This window comes from Trichomonas vaginalis, assembly GCF_026262505.1.
Source record: "Trichomonas vaginalis G3 chromosome Unknown ctg_164, whole genome shotgun sequence".
Lineage (NCBI taxonomy): Eukaryota > Parabasalia > Trichomonadida > Trichomonadidae > Trichomonas > Trichomonas vaginalis.
Genome location: NW_026529251.1, coordinates 101,016 through 121,790, shown reverse-complemented (window position 1 = coordinate 121,790; position 20,775 = coordinate 101,016). Strand labels below are relative to the sequence as shown.

Below are 20,775 nucleotides of genomic sequence, written 5' to 3'. Positions count from 1 at the left end.
CACTGTTTGAAGAGCTTTGAACCGGAAACTCAGGAAAGAGTCATGCAACAATAGCGAAGACTCAAATACAGACTATGACAAATATCTTCTAGGATATAGGTTACCTGAGATGGCGACCAGAGCCCAAAGGCAAAAAGGACATGGAAATTTACAACATACTAGGTGAACATAAGGCAAAGATGCAACAAAACTCAGTCAGGAAGAAGTAAAGCTTGGTACGAATGGGTTCTATTATGACATATAAATCAACTATTCTATATTTTTACCCATATGAAATGTCGCCGCTCAGAATATAACGCCACAGTTTTGGATGCCATGAACGGAAAATGTTTCTGAATGGTATAACGAATGCGACAATGCATTAGAAGGTCAGAAATAGTTCCTGGAAACTTACGAATATACAACTGCTGTTTCTTATGGAAACGTAGGTGAGTTTGGAGAAGGTTCTTCAACAACATAGATATTGCTTGCGACAGTTTTCTATATTATTCTATTGACAACTCATTCTTATACGTGGAACAAGACATTGAAATAAAACCTTCTGCCAAGTTGTCTGACAAGAAAGGTTGCAATTGGAATTTTCTATGTCGGATACCAATATGCTCCAGAAGTTTTCATGGGATATAAAGTATATTCTAACTCTGACTTAGTTCAAACAGTAACATGGGCAAACTATGAATGGTTCGCTTTGAGAAACTCAGTACAACCACAAGCTAGAGAACAAACAGACCAGTATTGCAACTATTGAGAAAATAAAGAAGACTTGACCTAACGTTCCAGGAGTTTATGTTAACCTTTCTGAACAAACTGCAGCAGCAGTAACCAAAGTAAAACTGAACTTAGAGTTCCTTTGTCATCTTTCTCATCTTCAGGTTTTAAGATACTTGCCAAACTGGGCAGAAAAATTTCTATTGAACTTACTCCAAGCAAAAATAACTTAGTCATTGCACCAACACAAGACCCATTCACTATTACAGACGTAAAGGGAACAAATCAAACATCATTCGCCGACTTTTGCAAAGACAAAGTTGACTTAGACTTTGGTTTCTCAAACTTCAACACTGAAGTAAACTATTATTTCAATGCTGCTGGAACTGCTTGGGACCCAGTTAAGTTCACATGCGAAAAATTGAATGCAAGAGAATAGAAAGCAGACTTGCAGTCTATATGTTGGACCCAGATATTTCAAATGCTTTAGCTGCCAAATATATTGCAGTTCCACTTATGTTCCCTATACACCAAATATCTGTCAAAGACTTTGCAGGTGAAGTTGGAAACCAAAGTGCTGACCCAGTGCAAGAACAGATATTGCTTTAACAACTGCAATGAAACATGCAGATACTATGTTTGTGTACTGTTCAGACGAACTATAAATGACTATTCTTGTTTCTACAACCCTGGTATTAAATATCATATAAACATAGATGGCAAAATATTATCCAAGAGAAGAATATTCTACAGTTGAGGATATGAGGTCATACAACTTGACATTAGATGCTATGAACTTTAACAACAACTTCACAACGACCATTAACCCTGAAATGCAAAGTTCTATTATTGCCATATGTGAAAGTATGGACTCATACAGAGGTCAAAAAACTCAATATACAAATGAGACCGTTCAAACTTTTGGCTTGGCATTCCATTTTGCTGACTCAGAAGACTTTATGGGTGGATTTCAACTGTTGGTACAGTTCAAATACAATATACTGGTGACAGAGACGGTCCAGATGAATTGAAAGCAAAGAAGTTTACAAAACCAATAGCACTTTTCACGGAAGATGCTCTTTTGAAGATTCGTTCGATGAAACCTGCTGGGCTCTCAGATGTATAACGACAGCTTCCATCGAGCAGATTTTGGCAGCAGGTCAGTAAGTTGTTCTTGAACTGACTTCTCTCCGTCAAATATTGACAGTACACCAGTTTTGACATAATATTGTATATAAACTTTCCTTTAGTAATATCGGTCAGTTTTGAAGTTTATATTTTTGTCTGCTTCAAGAACTTTCACCATCTCGGTTATACCAACTTTCTTTGCTTTATGAAAAATATTTAGGTTCAGCAAAGACTGCTATTCTATAACATTTTCCATTGTTTGTGTAAAGAACTATTCTGTCAATGTATTTGTATTGTTTGTGTGTGTAAACCTTGTTTGCTTCATTTCGAAGAGATATCCGAATACGTCCATCTTTTTATTCTAAGTAAAATGTCATTTCCGAAAATAGAAGCGTAAGTGTTTCAAAAGGTTTAATGGCGGTGGCAGATGTGAAGTTAAATTCACCAACTCAAACAAACAGTCAAAGTGTTATTGTCAATGTCAAAGACAGAGATGTTGAAATGGGGAAAACCATACGAAGACGAAGATGGTATAACAATTGTCCTGTAAAAGAACCAACATATCCTGAAGTTAGCAGAGATTTAAGTTCTGTTGCAGATATTCGAAACGACTACCAACAACTGAAAGACAAACTTCAAACTCAGGAGAAGATTTGTTCAAGCTTTAAGTATAATGTTAAACTTGGTCGAACACAACCCTGTAAAAGTGAACTCATATGTCATTGCACCTCATGAAGTTTGAAAAGAACTATTGAAACTTTGACAGAGGCAGACGATATAAACATCAAAGAAATAGAGACCCGACATTAGTTGCTGTGTGTTTCATATAATGTCATTGACAAGATATACGTTATGAAAGGAGGTGAAACGTTGAACTTAAAATATAGTTCCCAGACGTTATAAAAATATTTGACGACCACAACATTTCATTAAAATTTATTTGCTAAGTTAAATGGCAGAAGACATAATGGTTATACTATTACGACTAAAAACCCTGATCATATAATTCTATAACAACAAACTTACAAAGTCCTCAAGGACGATATTGTAAACTAACCTTAAACACAATGACGACTAAAGCCTGTTTTGCTCTTTTGACACCAGAAGACTTTATTGTTGTGAATGGTAAAAAATACTCCTTTGAAGATACTTACTCAGATATACCACCAACAGGTTTTGTTGACTTATTTAATACTTTAAGGACGGGTGTAACATGTGCTGCAACTAGAGCAGGTTTCATTATGTTTGGATGTCGACTGAGTTTACTATAAAACGATATGAGCTATAATACAAAACTTATATCTGGTTTTTACTACCAACAGTTTCCTATAACAGGAAAAGGTGTCATACAAGGAATGTCTATTCCATTGACATTAAGCACACCAATCTTATATATTGTTTCAAACTTAGGTTCAAAGTGTTATTCGAATGTCGACAGAAACTATTATGACCAAAAGATACTTATGCGTATAAACAATACTTTCTCTGCTGGTTTGCCTATTGTTCATTCGAATGCAGAATTTTCAACCTTAGTGAACTCAAACACTTTGGCAAGATAACGTTGACATTAGTTGACGCAAACTTTGTTCCTGTAAAACTTTTATGTCCTATGTATTTGTCAATGACGGCAGAAAGTTTCGAATTGGAAGATGCAACTGGTGAAAGTATTGTATTACAAGAACAACTTCAACAACAAATAGCTCAAGAACAACAAATGCAACAAATGGAACAACAAAGTCAAGAATAAAAAAATAATATTTTTTTATTTTTATAAAAATGTACAGAATAGATGTTTCAGATTTTTATGACTTCCAAGCATTCAGAAATATGTGTCCATTTAGAGACTATAACAAAGCAGTCGAGAATTTGAAACGTTTAGTCATTTATGTTGACTCTGCCCCAGAATGTTATGTCATGAAAGAATGGATGTTGTCTTTAACAAACCAAGAGCAACAATAGTGTCTGAACAAGAATGTAGACAGAAACTTAAGAAAATAAAAGTCGTACAAGTTGGAATGAAGATGTTAGATGCTTGGGATATCTTATTGTCAAAACTTGAAGATTTTTCAGTTCGAGGTATAAAGTTCTATACACCTTCTCCAAACTTCTATTCTATCTTCACTGGATATAAATACGAACAAGTAGAATGGAAAAAAATATTATAGAAGCTTGGTTAGACCATGTCAAAGAAATTATATGCAATGGAAACGAAAAGGTTTATGAGTATATCTTATGTTGGTTTGCAAATATCTTACAACATCCAAGTGCTAAAAATGAAACTGCTCTCATTATAATTGGAAAACAAGGAACAGGTAAGAATACTTTCTTTACAGATATCTTATGCAAACTGTTAGAAGGTTATTCGAACCCTAATATGACAAACTTAGAAAACATCTGCGGTAAATTTAACTCCTCAATAGAGAATATGAAACTTATAGTTTGCAATGAACTTCAAAGTATAGATACAACAAAAGTTTTGAACTCAGATGCTTTGAAGAGTCTTATAACAGACAAAGTTGGAGTTGTTGAAAGAAAGTATAAAGACCAAAGAGTTTGTGAAAATGTTGCAAACTTCATTATGGTTTCAAACAATGTTTGTTCCGATGAAGTTAGAAAGTTCTGACAGAAGATATGTAGTTGTCAGAACGTCAGAAGCTCATATGCAAGATACAGAATATTTTGACGACTTAGCAGAAACTTTGACATCTGACTTTTACAACCACTTGTTCTCATACTTTATGACATTAGATATTTCTAAGTTCAATCCAAGACAAATTCCACATACCGAAGAGAGACAAACATTGTTAGAAGCAAACAAGAGTGTATATGAACTGTTCATAGATGAAACTGACTTTGTGTCATTAGATGAAAGGTCATTGTACGATTCGTATAAACAATATTGTCAAGAATATGGTTATATGGCAGCTTCTAAACGTACATTCTTGGCAAATGTCAAAAGTCTTTTAGATGTTCAGAATGGTGTATATACAAAGAAAATTTTTTCTGAGTAAATTTTAAAAAATATTTTTTTATCCGATAGAAAAGATGACGAAATTCATCTCAGTAAATAAGTACATGACAGAAGTCAAAGATAAGTTAGCTCCATTCGCATATTTGAATGTTTACTTCTACAATTTTGAAAAGTCTACATTTGACAAAATTTGGAACATTGCACCAGTTAAGTTTGCTATTGTGACTAAAAATGGTGCGAAATTTGAAGACTTAGACATAGAAGGTTTGTTAACAGTCAAAGAAAGTTTTGACAGAAGGTTCTCAAACCTTAAAGAAGGCAAAGCATACAAACTTGTTATACCTTATGAACCAAAGAAAGCAGACGACTATGAATATTATGAGTCTAAAGTTGTAGAAGTTCAAGGTAAATTGGGTAAAAAGATTTTAGAGTCTAAGCCAGTGTTTGCTCCTAAAGAGGAAGAGAACATTGACATTGACCCAGAAATGTTCTAAAAATAAAATTTTATTTTTACATGTCATATCTCACCTTCTCTGGAACTGGCTCTGGTTCTTTCTTCTCTTCTTCTACTTTTTTCTCTTTCTTTTCTTTCTTTTCTCTCTTCTTCTTCTCTGGTGGAGTTATGTCAAATTTGGCGCAACTATATTTATGTAAAAGTTCTTTGTCCTTTAATAGCTCATCTATTCTGTTTTCTATTTCATCTTCAAGAACAGCGCATGTGTCTTCTTTGCATTCTAAGAAGTTTTGTTGGACTTCATCTCTCCAAGAGGCGTCATCTCTGTCAACAAGTCTGTCATTGACAAACTTAAAGACTGCTCTGCTTAATGTTTTATGGTTCTTGTCATATTCCCAGAAACAGAACTTTAGAACAAATTCACCTTTCTTGTTTACACTATGTAAGATTTTATGGTCGACAGATGTTTTAGAGTCAAAAAGCTTGTCTCGAATATAGATAGCGAAATCACTAGACATTTTCTAAAAGATAAAAATTTTAATTTTTCTAAAAATATGTTAGAAAAAAAGTTTGCTGACATTGACAAGAAATTTGAGAATGTTTTGAAGAAGAACAAGAGGAAGTTAGAAAATGCTCAGATAAAGCCTATACATGACAAGTTCTTATTTGCTCAGAATGGTATAACAGGTCTAATCGCACCACCTGGGTCGGGTAAGACTTTCACTTATCTTAAAATGGCTGCACAACAACAAGAACTAGATGAGAAGAACCCATTCTATGAGTTAGTAGTCATTTGTAGTACTTCTGGTCAATTTGACCAAACCGTCAATTCGTTCAAAAATATTATAAAGAAGTCTAAGTTAGTATGTATAAAGGATACTGAGTTGTTAGATTGGATAAAGAAGTACCAAAGAAGAGTTTTGAAGTATAATGCTATAAATGAGTATATAAATTCTAAGTTTAAAGACCCAAATGAGGAAATGCAGAGAATATTAGAGAAGAAACACTTCAGAAACAAACAGAAAGAGATAGAATACATTTCGAAGAAATTGCAATCTTACGATTGGAAGACTTACCCTCATAGATGTCTTCTTATCTTAGATGATTTCGCCTCTCATCCTTTGTTAAAGAACAGAGAACAAGATATGTGTCGAATTCTTAAGAAGCTCAGACACTTTAACATCTCAGTCGTAATATGTGTACAGACAGCCAAGAGTTTAAGTAAGGATGTTAAAAGAATACTTACTGACATTATACTTTTCCCCGGATTGTCCGAAGACGATTTCATGGAACTTATGAAAGAGTCCATGGCAGGTAAGTTTGACAGATATGAACTCTGGGAGAAGTACAAAGTCATACAAGACCCTCATACTTCTTTCAGAATTCATATCTACGCAAACAAAGTTCAAATTGTAAAAAGTCAAGCTTGAAAAATATAAATGTTTAGTCTTAGTAAGTAAGTCTGTTGTGGTGCTGGGGCTGTCGGTTCTTCTGGCTTTGGAAGGCATTCAGGAAGAGGAACGTCAGTCATCTGTTTGTGTCCTGTCGGAAGGAAGAACTTTTCCTGTCGGATGGAAGAGTTCTTCCTGTCGGATGGAAAAATTTTTCCTGTCGGATGGAAAATTTTTTTCTGTCGGATGGAAAAATTTTTCCTGTCGGATGGAAAATTTTTTTCTGAAGTTCGACCAAAAAGTTCTCAATTTTCGAAAATTTGAATGGTTTACGGACGGACAACTGGAAAATTTTTTCCTGTCTGATGGAAAAATTTTTCCTGTCGGATGGAAAATTTTTTCCAGTTGTCGGGAAAAATTTTTCCTGTTGGAAGGAAGAGTTCTTCCTGTTGTCGGGAAAATTTTTTCCTGTTGGAAGGAAATTTTTTTCCTGTTGGAAGGAAGGACTCGGAATGCCAGAAGGATTTGACGAGGCAATTTACCTAATTGAGCTACTTGAGCCATCTGAAGTCAAGCGTAAAAATAAAGAGTGCATCTACCCTACTTGTTTGAAGTTGTCAAAATACTCTGTTATTTTTTCCTTTAACAATGGCAAATCTTCTTTGAAGGTAAGAATTGTACAACCTTTAATATCATAGTGTGTTTGAGGTAACGTATCTTGAACTATTTGTTTCACATCTTCATTCGGTGTCATTGAAATCGGTAAGTTTTCGCGATAGAACCAATTTCTGTCAGATTTGTAAATCTTAGCAAGGTCGTAAAAGCTTTTGTTGTTTCTTCTGACTAAATGCAACATAACCATATCTTTATCTTCTTCATTTTCCATCTCTTCAGTATAAATCATATACTTATAGTTCTTTTCCTTTCCTTTTGGTACCGAACGTGGTATTCTTTTCTGAATGCTTTTGTCTTTTGCTTCAAGCTTGTTCTCTAGCTCTTCACGTTCTTGTCTATGAATTTCGTCAAGAAGTCTGTAAATATACCAAGCATAACGAGGCGAAGCCCACATTGCAACAGCATTTACAAGAAGTCTATGTACATAATATCCTCTCAAACCGTTTGGCAATTTTTCACGATTTTCATAGAGTTTTGGCGACCAGGGTTTTTTCCCTACTCGCTGTTCTTCACTGTTTTCATGAGTTTTAGGCGACTGCGTTTTTTTCCCTACTCGAGTTTTTGCGACTACGAAAAAATCCGTAGTCGAATTTTCAGCTTCATTTAATAGTTCTTGTGTGCTTTGGTTCCTAAACCAGTCTTGTGGTTTCTTAGTATCTGGAGCAAAACATGCTGTCAAAATACTTTGCATTTGGTACATATCGTCTTTGACTGAACGAATGAGACGGAGTTGTTTGTTAAACTGAACCCACTCATATTCTTCATTTATAGCTTCATGGACTATAACTGTTGTTGTGTTCTCTGTTGTTGACATATCTGTCTTTACATACAAAATAAAAAAAATAAAAAAAATAAAACTAACTTTATTTTTTCTATCTTTCACAAAAGACCAAAAATAAACGCTTTACATGTATTTTTCAGTAACTTCGTCAAATAATTTTATAGCTTTATCTATCTCATCTACTTCAAACGTTTCCTTACCTTTTATGGGAGCACCATACATTTTCTCAAACTTTTCAAGTAGTTCTGTTTCTGCAGCTCTCATATCATTAACAAACACAACCCTGACTCTATTGACTGTACTGTCATATCTTAGAGTTATATTATATGTCCTTCCTATCTTATATCTTTTTGTGTTGAAGTCCTTCGGTTTCTGAACGATGTAAAGTAAGCCTTCACTGCAACGTTCTGAGTCGAACGAACCATATGTTATGAAGTTATATCCAACAACTGGGTCTAACCATAACAAAACTATTGGTATAAGACTTTTGTCGATGAGATATGCTGCAGTTCCATAGAATCTTACCGATATCATAAGCTCAGGATTTCTTGTCAAAATTTTCTGAGTAGAAGCAATTCTAACCCAGTCCTTTGTTTTCTTTCCAGATGGAGATAAAATGTCTGACAAAGAATATTTGTTGTATTTCTTTGAGTATCTTACGTTTAAATCACCTATTCTAACCAATTTGGTGTCATTGTCTATCTTTCTAACTGTTTCAAACTCAATGTTTGTCATTTTTGTTCTTACATACAAAATAAAAAAAAATATTTTATAAAAAACTAACTTTATTTTTTCTATCTTAAGGAAATTCATGATTTTTGTTGCTGAATTCAATAAAAATAATGTTTAGGTGAAGAGGTGAGATTTCACCTCTTTTTTCACCTCATGAATTTTCATGATTTCATCGTAAATGTTTTGTCAAAACTTCTTCGTAATGAGCGTAAATCAGACAAAAATATATTTTAGGTGAAGAGGTGAGATTTCACCTCTTTTTTCACCTAATTTTTCACCCCAGTTATTTTATAAACGTTTCACATGGTAAACGTTATTTTTTAAATTTTGTGAAAACTCAACGGTTTGACACAAGCCCTAAAAATTATTTTACTCAGAATTTTGTTGCTGAATTCAATAAAAATATATTTTAGGTGAAGAGGTGAGATTTCACCTCTTTTTTCACCTCTTTTCTCACCTGTTATTTTATAAGCGTTTTACATGAATTGTATGATGTATATTTGAAATCTTAAACAGTTTCGTAGCTTCTATTTCTTCTGTCAGTACATCGAATGTTTTAACGATACCGAAAGTTTCTTTATACTTCTTCTTGACGTCAGATAGAAGGAAATCGTCAGCAGTTGGATAGTTTTTGTTCAGAAATTCTAACATATCCATTTTATCTTCTGCTGGCTTTTCTGCTTCTTTCTTTAAGTCTGCATAGTCGTTTCGCATTCTTTCTATCTCTTTGACGGAGTAGTTATATCTCCTCATTGCTGCTTTACATTTAGAACATTGCGGGTTCATTTTTGCGTTATATTCTGAAACCTTACCTGCTAGAACAACTAAGGCGTCAATTGCTCTCTTCATCTCAAACATAGCGGGTCTTATCTGTTCGTTCCATACCTTACCCCTACTATCTTTATCTCTTATTTCCCAAACACATTTTGCAACTAATGAAACAAAGTTGTCGTAGGTCTTAAATTCTTCAGATTTATATATGTCAGAAACATTCTTATATACCATATCGCAATCTTTGTCCATAACCTTATGGTTGCAATGAAAACCAAGGAATTCATAGTTTACCCTACGTATGAACTTCTTTATTTCTACTGAGTCAGTTGGTTTCACTTCTATTTCGTCGAATTCAGGAATAGTTAGTTTTTGTTGTTGGATTTCAGGCAATTTGGGTAAATGGTCAATAATGTCCTGCATTTCATAAAGATACTGTTCATTTGTTTCATCCTGTGCGGTACAGTCTAAATTACTTGTTAACAATTCCTGCTTTATCTTCTGGATTTTTGTTTCGAAAGTATATGAAGAAGGAATGAAGTTTTTCATCTCTACCAACATAGATGTTGGATTCATGACTAACGAGTTTGGTGCTGTAGTTGTTTGAACTGTTGTTGTGCCGATTGTTGAAATCATGTCTTTTATACAAAATAAAAAAATAAATAAAATAAAAAATAAAACTAACTTTATTTTTTATTTCGGGAAAATTCATGAGGTGAAAAAACAGGTGAAAAAAGAGGTGAAATCTCACCTCTTCACCTAAACATTATTTTTGCTGAATTCAATAAAAATAAATGGTTCATTTACTCACAATATTTTTGTACAAAACGACCCCAAACTTTTAACTTCTTTTCTGCAGCTTCTAATGAAATTTTAGCGAGTTCATATTCTCTAAATTCTCTCTTTAAATCTTCTTGTTCCCATTGGTCTAGTTCGTATGGAGAGTCTCTATAACCATAACATATCTCACGTTCATGTTCTAATTGTTTTTCATGCATTTTTCCAACTTCTTCTTCGAACAAAGGTTTAGCATTCTCTACTGTATCTTCGAGTTCTTCTTCATCTAACTTCTCATGAACTTTCTTGTCTATGGAGTCCATAATTTTTCCAACTGCTATGCAATATTTTGGAGAAGCCCACATTGCTATATAGTTTATAAGTCTTGGGTCTACATACGTTCCTCTAACCTGTCTGATTTCATCAGGAATTCCTGCATGAATTTTGTATAAAAACCAACCGCCGGAATTCCGGCGGTTGCTATATTCTTCACAAAATGCCTTATAATACTCTTCCCAGGACTTATTTTCCAACAACTTTCTAAAGTCTTTCCTAAACTGCTGACACATATTTGTTGCATTAATGTAACCATCCTTGTCTCTACGTAAGACTTCAATACCGTTATAAGTGCCTTTTGTGAATGTTTCGCCATTATATTTGTTCGTGAACGTTTTTGCTTCGACTGACATATCTGTTCTTACATACAAAATAAAAAAATAAATAAAAATAAAAATAACTTTATTTTTTTATTTCGGGAAAATTCATGAAAATTCAAGAGGGTAGAAATGAGGTTAGAAAACATTTACGAAGAAGTCATGACAAAACATTTACGATGAAGTTTCGACAAAACATTTACGTTCATGTTTGACAAAATATTTACGATGAAATCATGACAAATCATTTACGATGAAATCATGACAAAACATAAACGATGAAATCATGACAAAACATTTACGATGAAGAAGTTTCGACAAAATATTTACGATGAAATCATGAAAATTCAAGAGGGTGAAAAAACAGGTGAAAAAAGAGGTGAAATCTCACCTCTTCACCTAAACATTATTTTTGGTGTAAATTTATGACAAAATGAACGAGGTCAGGATGTATGTTGCTGAATTCATTCATAACACCCTTTGTAAGCTCATAAAATGCTTGTTTTGAGGTCGAGCCACTTTTGGCTCCACCGTATTCTTTCAACCAAAACTCAAGAATTTCCCGCATGAATTTTGTATAAAACTAACTTTATTTTTTCTATCTTAAGGAAATTCATGACAAATTCAAGAGGGTGAGAAAACAGGTGAGAAAAGAGGTGAAATCTCACCTCTTCACCTAAACATTATTTTTACTGAATTTAGCAACAACTTTCTCTCAATTGGAGCTGTGGCATACTCTTTGCGTAAGCGGTTCAGACCTTCTTCGATTTGTATTGAGATTGGTAGTAATTTGGATTGAGATTGGAATTGCTGGAACAACCAAGGGTTGGAGCTGTAGCATACTCTTTGCGTAAGCGGTTCAGACCTTCTTCGAACTCTTGGTCTCTCTTCGATTTGGATTGAGATTGGAATTGGTAGTAATTTGGATTGAGATTGGAATTGCTGGAACTGAGGTGCAGGGGCTGGTGCTTTCGGTTCTTCTGGATTGAGAATGGACTGGGTTGGTGGGACGTGGGACATTCGTTTGTGGCTTAACCATCGGACCACAACGATAAAAATCTCTGCTACTAGCAGTACTGCTACTGACAGTAGCAGTACTTTTTCTGACAGTAGCAGTACTTTTTCTGACAGTAGCAGTACTTTTTCTGACAGTAGCAGTACTTTTACTGACAGTAGCAGTACTTTATCGTTGAAAACCCTCTCAAATTTTCCTTTTTACTGCTCCTAGCAGTACTTTTACTGACAGTAGCAGTACTTTTTCTGACAGTAGCAGTACTTTTACTGACAGTAGCAGTACTTTTTCTGACAGTAGCAGTACTTTTACTGACAGTAGCAATGGACAACATCGAGCCATTAGATGAGGCAATTTACCTAATTGAAATTAACGACTGCGTAAAAGACTTCCTCAGGCAGAATGTAAAAGGCAAGCTTGTTAACTGTTGGATAACGGGAAGGGCTGCCTTGAATCTCGAGATTTCGACTGGAATTCCAATTCAAATACCAGAAAACACTCCTTTCGACGACATAAAGGACGCCAAAAGAGAAGCCATTATAAAGTTCTTTGCCAAACGTCCTTGGATACTACTTCCAAACAGAGAGAGTCCAATTCCACGAATTATACAAATTCTCAGAGCACTGTTCCACTTCTCTGGTCAACCATTCTACATAACCTGTGAAGGCGACATCCAACCAGTTCAGTAAACATCTTATTTTAACTCACTTTTTTATGTTTTTTGTGAAAGTGTCAAAAATAAATTGTTTTCATGAGTTTTCTACGATGTTAGAAAAAATGTTATTTTCTAATATCTTCACATTCAATACTTTTTCAGCACTTTTCTGTAGTTATATATGAAAGACAATTCGAGATAAAAGTCATAGTACAATGGAATAATATGTTGCACACCATTTGTTGTGAACCAAACTTGAAAGTCAGAGAAACTGTTACTAGATGGTTCGTAGAATTTAGAAGCAAAGTCATAAAAGTCCTTACCAATACATAGAAAACTATTGTTGCTTGAACTGAAACTTGCATGACACATAACATTTTGAGGGTCAAACACGTTTCTATAAACCATCAAATCTGCTGGTGGAAGTATAAATTTAAATGGACCATCTGGTGGTAATGGTTCGTTCTGGTTTAGTAACCGAAGAAATTGTGCCAAGAACGTTTGTCTACTTCCAAAATAAAAACTCTGTATCTCTTGGAGGGTTAATTTCAATCCTTTGAAATGAAACGGTGGAGTTCATCTTGTCATATTCTAGTTTCAGATAGTATGTTCCATTTAGTAAAGAGTCGTATTTTTCTTGAAATTCCCAATAATATTTGTTCATTTGAGTTTGAAAGTCATTTAGAGTTTTCTCAAGACTTTCGTCTGAACGAACTGTAAAGATTCTCATTTCGTCAAATTTGTCTATTAGACCATCAGAACCTTTATACTGCCCATGAAAATATACTGCGAACATAAATGCGTTAGTTCTATTTGAAAACAAAACTCTTCTAAATCCTATTGCCTTTGCATCTGAAGGACTTTGAAGCCAACGAATTGGATAGTCAAACCTGTATGCTCGGGATGAAATTTCTTCATCTGATATATTCCTACCAGCATTTGTAAAGATATAGTCTAATGGTTTTGTATCTGCTACTTTTGTTCTTTGTTTTTCAACCTGAAGCATTTAATATATGTAAAAATATATTTTTTAAAATGGTATGCCATATAGCTTCTTGAATTTGTTAAGAAGTATTTGAACGTATTTTCCATCTGTATCTCTAGTGTTTACATAAGCATAGCCCGCCTTAGTAAAATATACTTGTAATTTCCTATAGTTTACGCCGGTATAAAAGTAGAAAGAGTCTTGTTCTTCGCTATAGTAGTAAAACTCAAACGTATGCTTGCCATAGTCTGTAATTTCAATTGTTTCATCTTCTAGTTCGTCGACAAATTCGAATACAATATCTCCAAATTTGCCTTTGTTCTTATTGTTTTCAGAACGAGTGACCCAACGTAAGTTTTCAAGTCTATTGTCGTTTCTTATATGGTTTATATGGTCTACAAAAGGTAAATTGTTAGGATTCAGTATAAAATGAGTTGCAATGACAACATGTTTAAGATAGTGTTTTCCACCCATCTTCATATCAGCATATCCGTCTTTTTGCTCCCATTCGCTTAAAACTCTTTTTGTCTTTTTGTTTCTGACTTCAAATGACTCACAACAGTGAATTTCATATTTCTCATCTAACAAACAAGTTTCCCAACGGTCTGCTCCAACAAACTCAGCGTACATTTCAAATAAAATAAAAAAAATATTTTTTTGAAAAACGTTTTTACTTCATGCAATGTTTAACACATCGAAAGGCATGTCCATAAGACGTTCTTCTTCTAACCTCTCTAGTCTGTTTGGATAATTGGCACGTGCTGTTTCCAAATCCATTTCGTAGCGAAGACCAGACAATTTGTCATAGACTTTTATGGGTCTTCCCTTCCTATATTTAAACTTCTTCGAAACTCTCCAACCATATCTTTGTAACTCTGCTTTTATTCTAGCAGACTTTCTATCCATTCTATATGGGGGCATTTTTATAAAAATAAAAAAATATTTTTTTCTTTACTTTACATAACCGCCTGCTGCCATAAGTCTTTGACGCCAACCCATACCAGCTAATGAAGGTTGACTTGGTTTAGTTTGGAAACTAAACTTTGGTTTTGGTTTATCTTCAGTTTTTGGTCTCTCCTCTTCTATCGGTTTTTCGTCACTTTTCGGTTCCTCGGGCTGTGCCCCACCTGCAGGAACAGTTGTGTCGTCAACATCTTCATAAATATCATATGCCATTTGTTTTTGTTTTCCTTTCAACTTTTTGTGTTTGTTGTAAAGTTTAGAATATTTCGACTCTAAGTCAATGAGATGTTCTATAATGAACTGTTGGTCAGTGAAGTAAACTTTTCCATCTGTTGTCTCGAAAGCTCCTTCAGACTTCAATTTTATTTGTGAGAGTCTGTTTCTTTTTTGAGATACTAGCCGTTCCATTTCTATGAAAAGTGACTTTATAGTTAGGGTTTGTATTTCCAGACCTGGCACTTTCTATTATTGAATTTTTCTCTTCATCTGTAAGTTCTTTGACAGGTTTTGACAATGGTTCTGAACTTTTTGTTTGTGGTGTCAAATCTACCGTTTCAACTTCTTCGGTCATTTTCATCTCAGTAAAAAATTTTAGTTTGGTTTGTTTTCAACTGGTTGTTTAGGTTTTTTAAGTCGGTCTAAAACTTCCTGAGGTATAGGAAGAACTTGACAAACACGTGGTGTAACTGCTGGAAGTCGACAAATCCATCTTGAACCCATTTGTCTCAATGCTGTATTGTTCATTTCATCTCAGTAAAAAATTTTACATTCCCCACGTTTGAGGCGGTTGAGGTTGGTTATTGTTTACCCACTGTTGTGCATGGTTATATCCTCTGTTAAAGAATCTTTCACCTTGGTCCATATAGTGTCCTGCTTGGTTATGTAGTCATTTGCTTTGTTATAATAGTTTCCTGCTTGTCTTCCTACATTGTCCATCCATCCTTGAACTTTTCCTCTTGTTTCAGGATTTGGAATAAGATTTGTTGCATCTCGTGCTACCTCCCAACCTTTCTGTACAGTTTGTATAATAGGTTGTGCTTTCTCTTTAAGTATACCTAATGTACTCAAAATCTTCCTTCCAATTCCAAACGCACCTCTGGCTATTGTTCCCACTGCGGGCAAAAATCTGGATGCAACTCCTGCTAATGCGCCAAATAAACCCATTTCTTATAGGGTAAAAAATGACGAATCCAAACAAGGACCCCTATGTTTCTAAAGCGACAAAGAAAGCACTCATGATAAAAATCTTTAGTTCAACACCAAATGCTTGGTTTATGGATATCTTGGAAAACATTCCGAGGTATAGAGAAGATGGACCTCCATACTGGTTAATATTTATCGGTCAAAACACAAGATACTGTGAAGCCATACCATTATGGTCCAAAAATATTTTAGATGTGAAAACTGCTTTGACAATATTCGTTGACAAATACCATCCAACAAAACTGACATCTGACTGTGAAAGTTCTTTCAAATCAGATGATATTAAAAACTATCTGCGTTCAAAAAATGTAAACCAATATTTCATTGTCGACCAAAACCATTCTGCTCTTGGTGTCATTGACGGTTGTATAAAAATATTAAGAGACTTAAACCAACCACAAGGTGGTGAAGCAAATGAAATGTCATATGACGACAAGTATAGACACTTCTCCATGGCAAAGATGAGACAAGTTTTAAATATTTACAATAGCCGTAAACAAAAAGGTTTGGGAAACCACTCCCCCGAAGAAATGAAAAACAACCCTGACTTAGAGAAAGACTATATATTTAATAATTTAGTCAAAAGGGATGACCAAGAAAGAATGCCGGGCTTCAAACTTCAGAAAGGTGACAAAGTAAAAATAGAAATACCTAAACGCGACCCATATGAAAATACTATTGACTATGACAACAATGGGAACCCGACAGGTACTCACATTCGTGTTCGTAAAAATAGGAGAGAATATACAAGAGAATATTATGAAGTTTTAGGCAAACATGGCAAAATGTACACACTGCAAGCAGAAGATAAAACTACTATTGTCAGACCTCGTTTCAAACTTGTCAAAGTTCAAGGTGGTATACTTTCAAAGACAGTTCCTAACAAATATAAGACAACTCCTGACGAATATGCTAAAGAAGTTGAAAATGACGACTAAGCAATTCTATACCATGCGTAAACTGTCATGTAAGGTGGCATGTATTCTTTACTTTGTCCCGTTGTTTGCGTATATCCTGTAACGCGATGTGTATGGCTTCCTCCTCCCTCAGTGTTACTCCAGTAACAATTTATAGCAAACTTAACCTCGTCTTTAACATCATATCCTTTACCTTTTATCATTCCTGTCCAATCCCAATATCTATGCTTATGCCAACCTGCTTCAGATGTAGTTAAATCTACGTAGTGACTATGTGCAGGTAGATTTTCACCCGAAATCGTTTTACTTCCACCTGTTTCCTTTGAAGAGTTTGCACAATACAAAAACCTGTCGACTATTTGAGTCCAAGTTCCAACACCAAGTACTACTTCTGGTCTGGTAGAGTTCATTGAAACATATAATGAGCCAACCGGGTAAATAAGATTCGGCAAATTTTGTTTAAGCACATTGAGTTCCTGTCTTAGAAGCACAATGTCATATAACTTTTCTTGAAGTTCATTTACGTCAGAAATGTTATGTCTATGATATTTTTGTGCGTATGTTCCTTCTGTCCATGCGAAAATATATTCTTTTGTTGCATCTACATATCCAGCTATCCATTTCGAGTCTGCTTTCTTCTCTAACTTTTCTTGAAGTTCATTTACGTCAGAAATGTTATGTGTATGAGTCTTATTTGCTTTCTTCTCTAACTCATCGTTAACATAAGTTTTATCTGCTTTAAGGTCTAAACATCCTGAAACCCATCCTGTATTAGCTTTAGTTTTAAAAATCTTCGATGTCCATTCATGATACCATTCAACCTTTTCTTTAATTTCTTTATCTTTTTCATCCACATATTCCTTATCCGCCTTCTTCGCTAACACACTAGCCACAAGTTCCTCATCCGCTTTCCTGTTTAAGGTTTCTTGTAAGTTTGTAATATCAGATATAGAATGTATATGAGTCTTTTTAGAATATTCGTTTTCAGCTCTTGTCACTTCACTTGACATTTTATTGTCAACATATGTTTTGTCTGCTAGTTCAGGATGAGTATGTTCTTTTGTTGCATAAGCATTGTTAGCTCTTTCTTCTTCTTTTGCTATTGCATCGTCTACATATTCTTTGTCAGCTTTGTTGTCAACATCTGCTTTCAAAAGAAGTTCATTTATAGGTTTCTCGTTTAAAGTTCCTTTTGTTGGATTTATACAGACAGTATGGTTCTTATTGTCTTGAAACAGAAACTCATCTGTCATTGGGTTTAATGTCAGTTTTAAGTTTCCTTCTTTCAATGACTCAGATATCTTAGAATAGTTTGAAAAGTTTGTTGTGTTCTTATTTAGAGCTTGCATAATGAGTTGTCGGTTGTGTTGTATTCCTCTCATAGACGCTGTTTCATTTGACATTTTTATTCTAGATAAAATATGCTTTCAATAGAAAAAGAAAATTCAAGAGTTGCTACAACTAAACCATTAGATGAACTTTTTACTAATGTCGGTCAAAAGTTTGAGACAGAGACCGTAAAGCATGAAGGCTATCGTTTTGACTACCCATTAAGATGGCTAAGAGACCCATCTGTCACAAAAGCTATTGGCTTTCGTAGAATGAAGTTTGTGTCTGTAGAAGATAAAAGTTTTCCATTTATTGTAAGGTTTCATATAGATTATATATCTGAAGGGAAACGAAAAATGTGGGAAGAAATTGAGCTAATACAAGTTGACCTTTCATCTTCTCTACAGACTGCGTTAAAAAATATAGAAGATAAAATAAATTCATGTTATGCAAAATATGCTGATGAATATGCAAATACCGAGAGCACACTTTATGTGAGAATTGTATATGACAAACAAAATTCACAAGTGTCATTTCAAATCTACGAAAACAATCCAAATAAAGACGAACAAATATATACAGAATTCACTGCAATGTCATGGTATTATTTGCAAAGAATGTTAAATCAGAAAGTCGAACTTCCTTTAGCAAATATTTACAGTCGATATGCAAGAGATGAACCATATTTATTTAAAGATGTTTTCGACCCAGCTGCTATTATTGTTCATGCTTCATTTTCTGGCGCCCAAAACTCTTTTTTATGCTTGGCAAATGACTTTTACGAAAAACCTACAAAGTTATACGAACCACCAAGTGGAAGTATTTCAGACTTTCAAGTATGGTTTACTACAGATGGAAGAAAAAGAATAATTCCATTATACCATGCGTTTTACTTAGAACTTAGTTTCATATACAACTACTATCGAACGGTAAAAATATAATTTTTTAATACGGTTGAGGTGTTGGATTTGGTTGCCAACTAGACTGTGGTGCAGGTTCAGGCTGTTGTATAACAGGAGCTTGTTCTTCTGGTTCAGGGTCTTTAGGTATAATACCAACGAACTGACCTACTCTTTTACCAATATTTTTGACACCGTTCCATACTCCTCTTCCGACAGATTTTATTCCATTCCATATACCTCTTCCAACTCTTCTGAAGAAGTTTCCAATACTACTGAAGAAACCCATTTTACTATATGTAAAAATCTAATGTCCGCCTAGTCTCTTACGTTTCCTGTTGAGTTCCATAGCATTCTTTAACTGGAGCTCATACATTCTGTTTCTCCTCTGGTAGAAAACATATTCTGGGTCAACTCCTGTGTTCGCGTCATCTGCATAAAGTTGTTTATATCCCACTTCAGGGTTTGTATAAAACTCTTTCCATCTCATATTTGCATACCATGGTGGCAAACCTAACGCAGCGTCATTTGACATGGCAGTTTGCATTTGTACATCTGTTGGCACTTGACCATAGTTTGCCATTGCAGTTTGTATTCTAACTTCATTTGGAATATTCTCCGGGTTTGGTTGTCCAGGTTGCTGTGCATTCGCTAAGTTCTGTGCGTCCATTTAATATTAGATAAAAATATCTCTTACGAGTACATATACTGAACATTTGCAGGCATTGGTTCATCTTCATATTCTCTGTACTTTTCTGCCACGTCAAATAAATAAATGACACAATGGAAAAAACCTAAAACAAGTAGTCCTATTTCAAACCACATTTACTTACTAATAAAATTTCTTTATTGTGACACTTTCTCCAGTTTATAGGACCTCTCTCATATTCTATCTTGTCATATATAAACTCATAGTCATGTATGTCCTCTAACCATCTCATAACGGTTTCCAAACCACTTTTATCGGATGTAAAGTAAAAGCATGGATGGTTATGTATAACGTCTAAAGTTTCTAAAGAGTCTCTCAAAGTCCAGTCTACTTGGTATTGAAAATCCCATGTGTTATAGAACGGCGGGTCCACTATAAAGAAAACATTTTCCTTGTCTTTATATTTTTCATACAAATCTGTCCAATGACATCTCACAAACTCTATACCCTCAATATATTTTTCTATGTCCTCTTTGAAAACATTTGTATAGTTAAGATATAAAACTTTTGACATAAGTGTTTCAATGTCATGAACTCTTATAGCACCACTATATAATAGTCTAGCAGATATACTATTCCAGTCTATATATTCTGCTTTTTTCAAAACCTCTCTCACAATATTTTTCTTATCTAATGGTATACGTTCCATCTTACCTATAGGTATCTTTTCTTTTAACTCTTTCAATATATTGTTTGTGTCTGGTATATGTTTGAGACGGTCCATATAGTTGTCGAAGTCATTGCATATAATCTTTGAGTCTGGGAATATTATATGACATAAATGGGATATATAGAAACTTCCACCGAACAAATCTACAAATGTTAGACCATTCGGTAGTTTCTTAAGTTCTCTCAATAGAATATCTTTACATCTACTCTTATTTCCAAAGAACGGTAACGGTGGTTTTGTAAAATTCATTTATATATAATAATAAAAATGTTTTTACCCGAAAAGTGACAGAAAAGTGACAAAACATGAAAACATATATAATTTGTGAAAAGCGACACATTATATAATGTTTTCGACCCAGAAGCAATGGAGGAAGAAGAAGAGTCCTCCGA

The 20,775-nt window shown here is 34.4% G+C and overlaps 14 protein-coding genes and 3 pseudogenes across 17 annotated transcripts, besides 1 other annotated feature; 5 read left to right on the top strand and 12 right to left on the bottom strand.

Moving 5' to 3' along the window:
* Window positions 1–17,681: part of a mobile genetic element that runs on past the window's edge.
* TVAGG3_1084570 (Poxvirus D5 protein-like family) lies at window positions 4,575–4,847 on the top strand (the record flags this gene model as incomplete). Its single annotated transcript, XM_051256796.1, has 1 exon — window positions 4,575–4,847. One exon carries the CDS (start codon window positions 4,575–4,577, stop codon window positions 4,845–4,847), a length of 273 nt encoding a protein of 90 aa, XP_051076010.1.
* On the bottom strand, window positions 5,318–5,779 carry TVAGG3_1084560 (uncharacterized protein; the record flags this gene model as incomplete). The annotated part of the gene is made up of 1 exon (XM_051256795.1): window positions 5,318–5,779. One exon carries the CDS (start codon window positions 5,777–5,779, stop codon window positions 5,318–5,320), a length of 462 nt encoding a protein of 153 aa, XP_051076009.1.
* On the top strand, window positions 5,816–6,691 carry TVAGG3_1084550 (protein of unknown function, DUF4106 family; the record flags this gene model as incomplete). The annotated part of the gene is made up of 1 exon (XM_001295729.1): window positions 5,816–6,691. One exon carries the CDS (start codon window positions 5,816–5,818, stop codon window positions 6,689–6,691), a length of 876 nt encoding a protein of 291 aa, XP_001295730.1.
* Window positions 7,248–8,141, bottom strand: TVAGG3_1084540 (KilA, N-terminal/APSES-type HTH, DNA-binding family; the record flags this gene model as incomplete). Its single annotated transcript, XM_001295730.1, has 1 exon — window positions 7,248–8,141. The coding sequence occupies one exon, from the start codon at window positions 8,139–8,141 to the stop codon at window positions 7,248–7,250; it is 894 nt and encodes a 297-aa protein (XP_001295731.1).
* On the bottom strand, window positions 8,232–8,642 carry TVAGG3_1084530 (organellar and viral DNA polymerase type B; the record flags this gene model as incomplete). Its single annotated transcript, XM_001295731.1, has 1 exon — window positions 8,232–8,642. One exon carries the CDS (start codon window positions 8,640–8,642, stop codon window positions 8,232–8,234), a length of 411 nt encoding a protein of 136 aa, XP_001295732.1.
* On the bottom strand, window positions 9,523–10,247 carry TVAGG3_1084520 (annotated as a pseudogene). Its single transcript has one exon. A coding segment is annotated over exon 1 (725 nt).
* Window positions 10,415–11,077, bottom strand: TVAGG3_1084510 (uncharacterized protein; the record flags this gene model as incomplete). The annotated part of the gene is made up of 1 exon (XM_051256794.1): window positions 10,415–11,077. The coding sequence occupies one exon, from the start codon at window positions 11,075–11,077 to the stop codon at window positions 10,415–10,417; it is 663 nt and encodes a 220-aa protein (XP_051076008.1).
* TVAGG3_1084500 (uncharacterized protein) lies at window positions 11,714–12,061 on the bottom strand (the record flags this gene model as incomplete). The annotated part of the gene is made up of 1 exon (XM_051256793.1): window positions 11,714–12,061. The coding sequence occupies one exon, from the start codon at window positions 12,059–12,061 to the stop codon at window positions 11,714–11,716; it is 348 nt and encodes a 115-aa protein (XP_051076007.1).
* TVAGG3_1084490 lies at window positions 12,856–13,504 on the bottom strand (annotated as a pseudogene). The gene has a single exon. A coding segment is annotated over exon 1 (649 nt).
* TVAGG3_1084480 (His-Me finger endonucleases family) lies at window positions 13,739–14,167 on the bottom strand (the record flags this gene model as incomplete). The annotated part of the gene is made up of 1 exon (XM_051256792.1): window positions 13,739–14,167. One exon carries the CDS (start codon window positions 14,165–14,167, stop codon window positions 13,739–13,741), a length of 429 nt encoding a protein of 142 aa, XP_051076006.1.
* On the bottom strand, window positions 14,369–14,599 carry TVAGG3_1084470 (uncharacterized protein; the record flags this gene model as incomplete). Its single annotated transcript, XM_051256791.1, has 1 exon — window positions 14,369–14,599. The coding sequence occupies one exon, from the start codon at window positions 14,597–14,599 to the stop codon at window positions 14,369–14,371; it is 231 nt and encodes a 76-aa protein (XP_051076005.1).
* Window positions 15,248–15,400, bottom strand: TVAGG3_1084460 (uncharacterized protein; the record flags this gene model as incomplete). The annotated part of the gene is made up of 1 exon (XM_051256790.1): window positions 15,248–15,400. One exon carries the CDS (start codon window positions 15,398–15,400, stop codon window positions 15,248–15,250), a length of 153 nt encoding a protein of 50 aa, XP_051076004.1.
* Window positions 15,931–16,797, top strand: TVAGG3_1084450 (uncharacterized protein; the record flags this gene model as incomplete). Its single annotated transcript, XM_051256789.1, has 1 exon — window positions 15,931–16,797. One exon carries the CDS (start codon window positions 15,931–15,933, stop codon window positions 16,795–16,797), a length of 867 nt encoding a protein of 288 aa, XP_051076003.1.
* Window positions 17,682–18,197: 516 nt separating the features above from the next.
* Window positions 18,198–18,603, top strand: TVAGG3_1084430 (annotated as a pseudogene). Its single transcript has one exon. A coding segment is annotated over exon 1 (406 nt).
* A 119-nt stretch (window positions 18,604–18,722) lies between these two features.
* On the top strand, window positions 18,723–19,046 carry TVAGG3_1084420 (uncharacterized protein; the record flags this gene model as incomplete). The annotated part of the gene is made up of 1 exon (XM_051256788.1): window positions 18,723–19,046. One exon carries the CDS (start codon window positions 18,723–18,725, stop codon window positions 19,044–19,046), a length of 324 nt encoding a protein of 107 aa, XP_051076002.1.
* A 4-nt stretch (window positions 19,047–19,050) lies between these two features.
* TVAGG3_1084410 (serine threonine-protein phosphatase family) lies at window positions 19,051–19,293 on the bottom strand (the record flags this gene model as incomplete). The annotated part of the gene is made up of 1 exon (XM_051256787.1): window positions 19,051–19,293. One exon carries the CDS (start codon window positions 19,291–19,293, stop codon window positions 19,051–19,053), a length of 243 nt encoding a protein of 80 aa, XP_051076001.1.
* Window positions 19,294–19,311: 18 nt separating this feature from the next.
* Window positions 19,312–19,587, bottom strand: TVAGG3_1084400 (uncharacterized protein; the record flags this gene model as incomplete). The annotated part of the gene is made up of 1 exon (XM_051256786.1): window positions 19,312–19,587. One exon carries the CDS (start codon window positions 19,585–19,587, stop codon window positions 19,312–19,314), a length of 276 nt encoding a protein of 91 aa, XP_051076000.1.
* Between the last annotated feature and the right edge of the window lie 1,188 nt (window positions 19,588–20,775).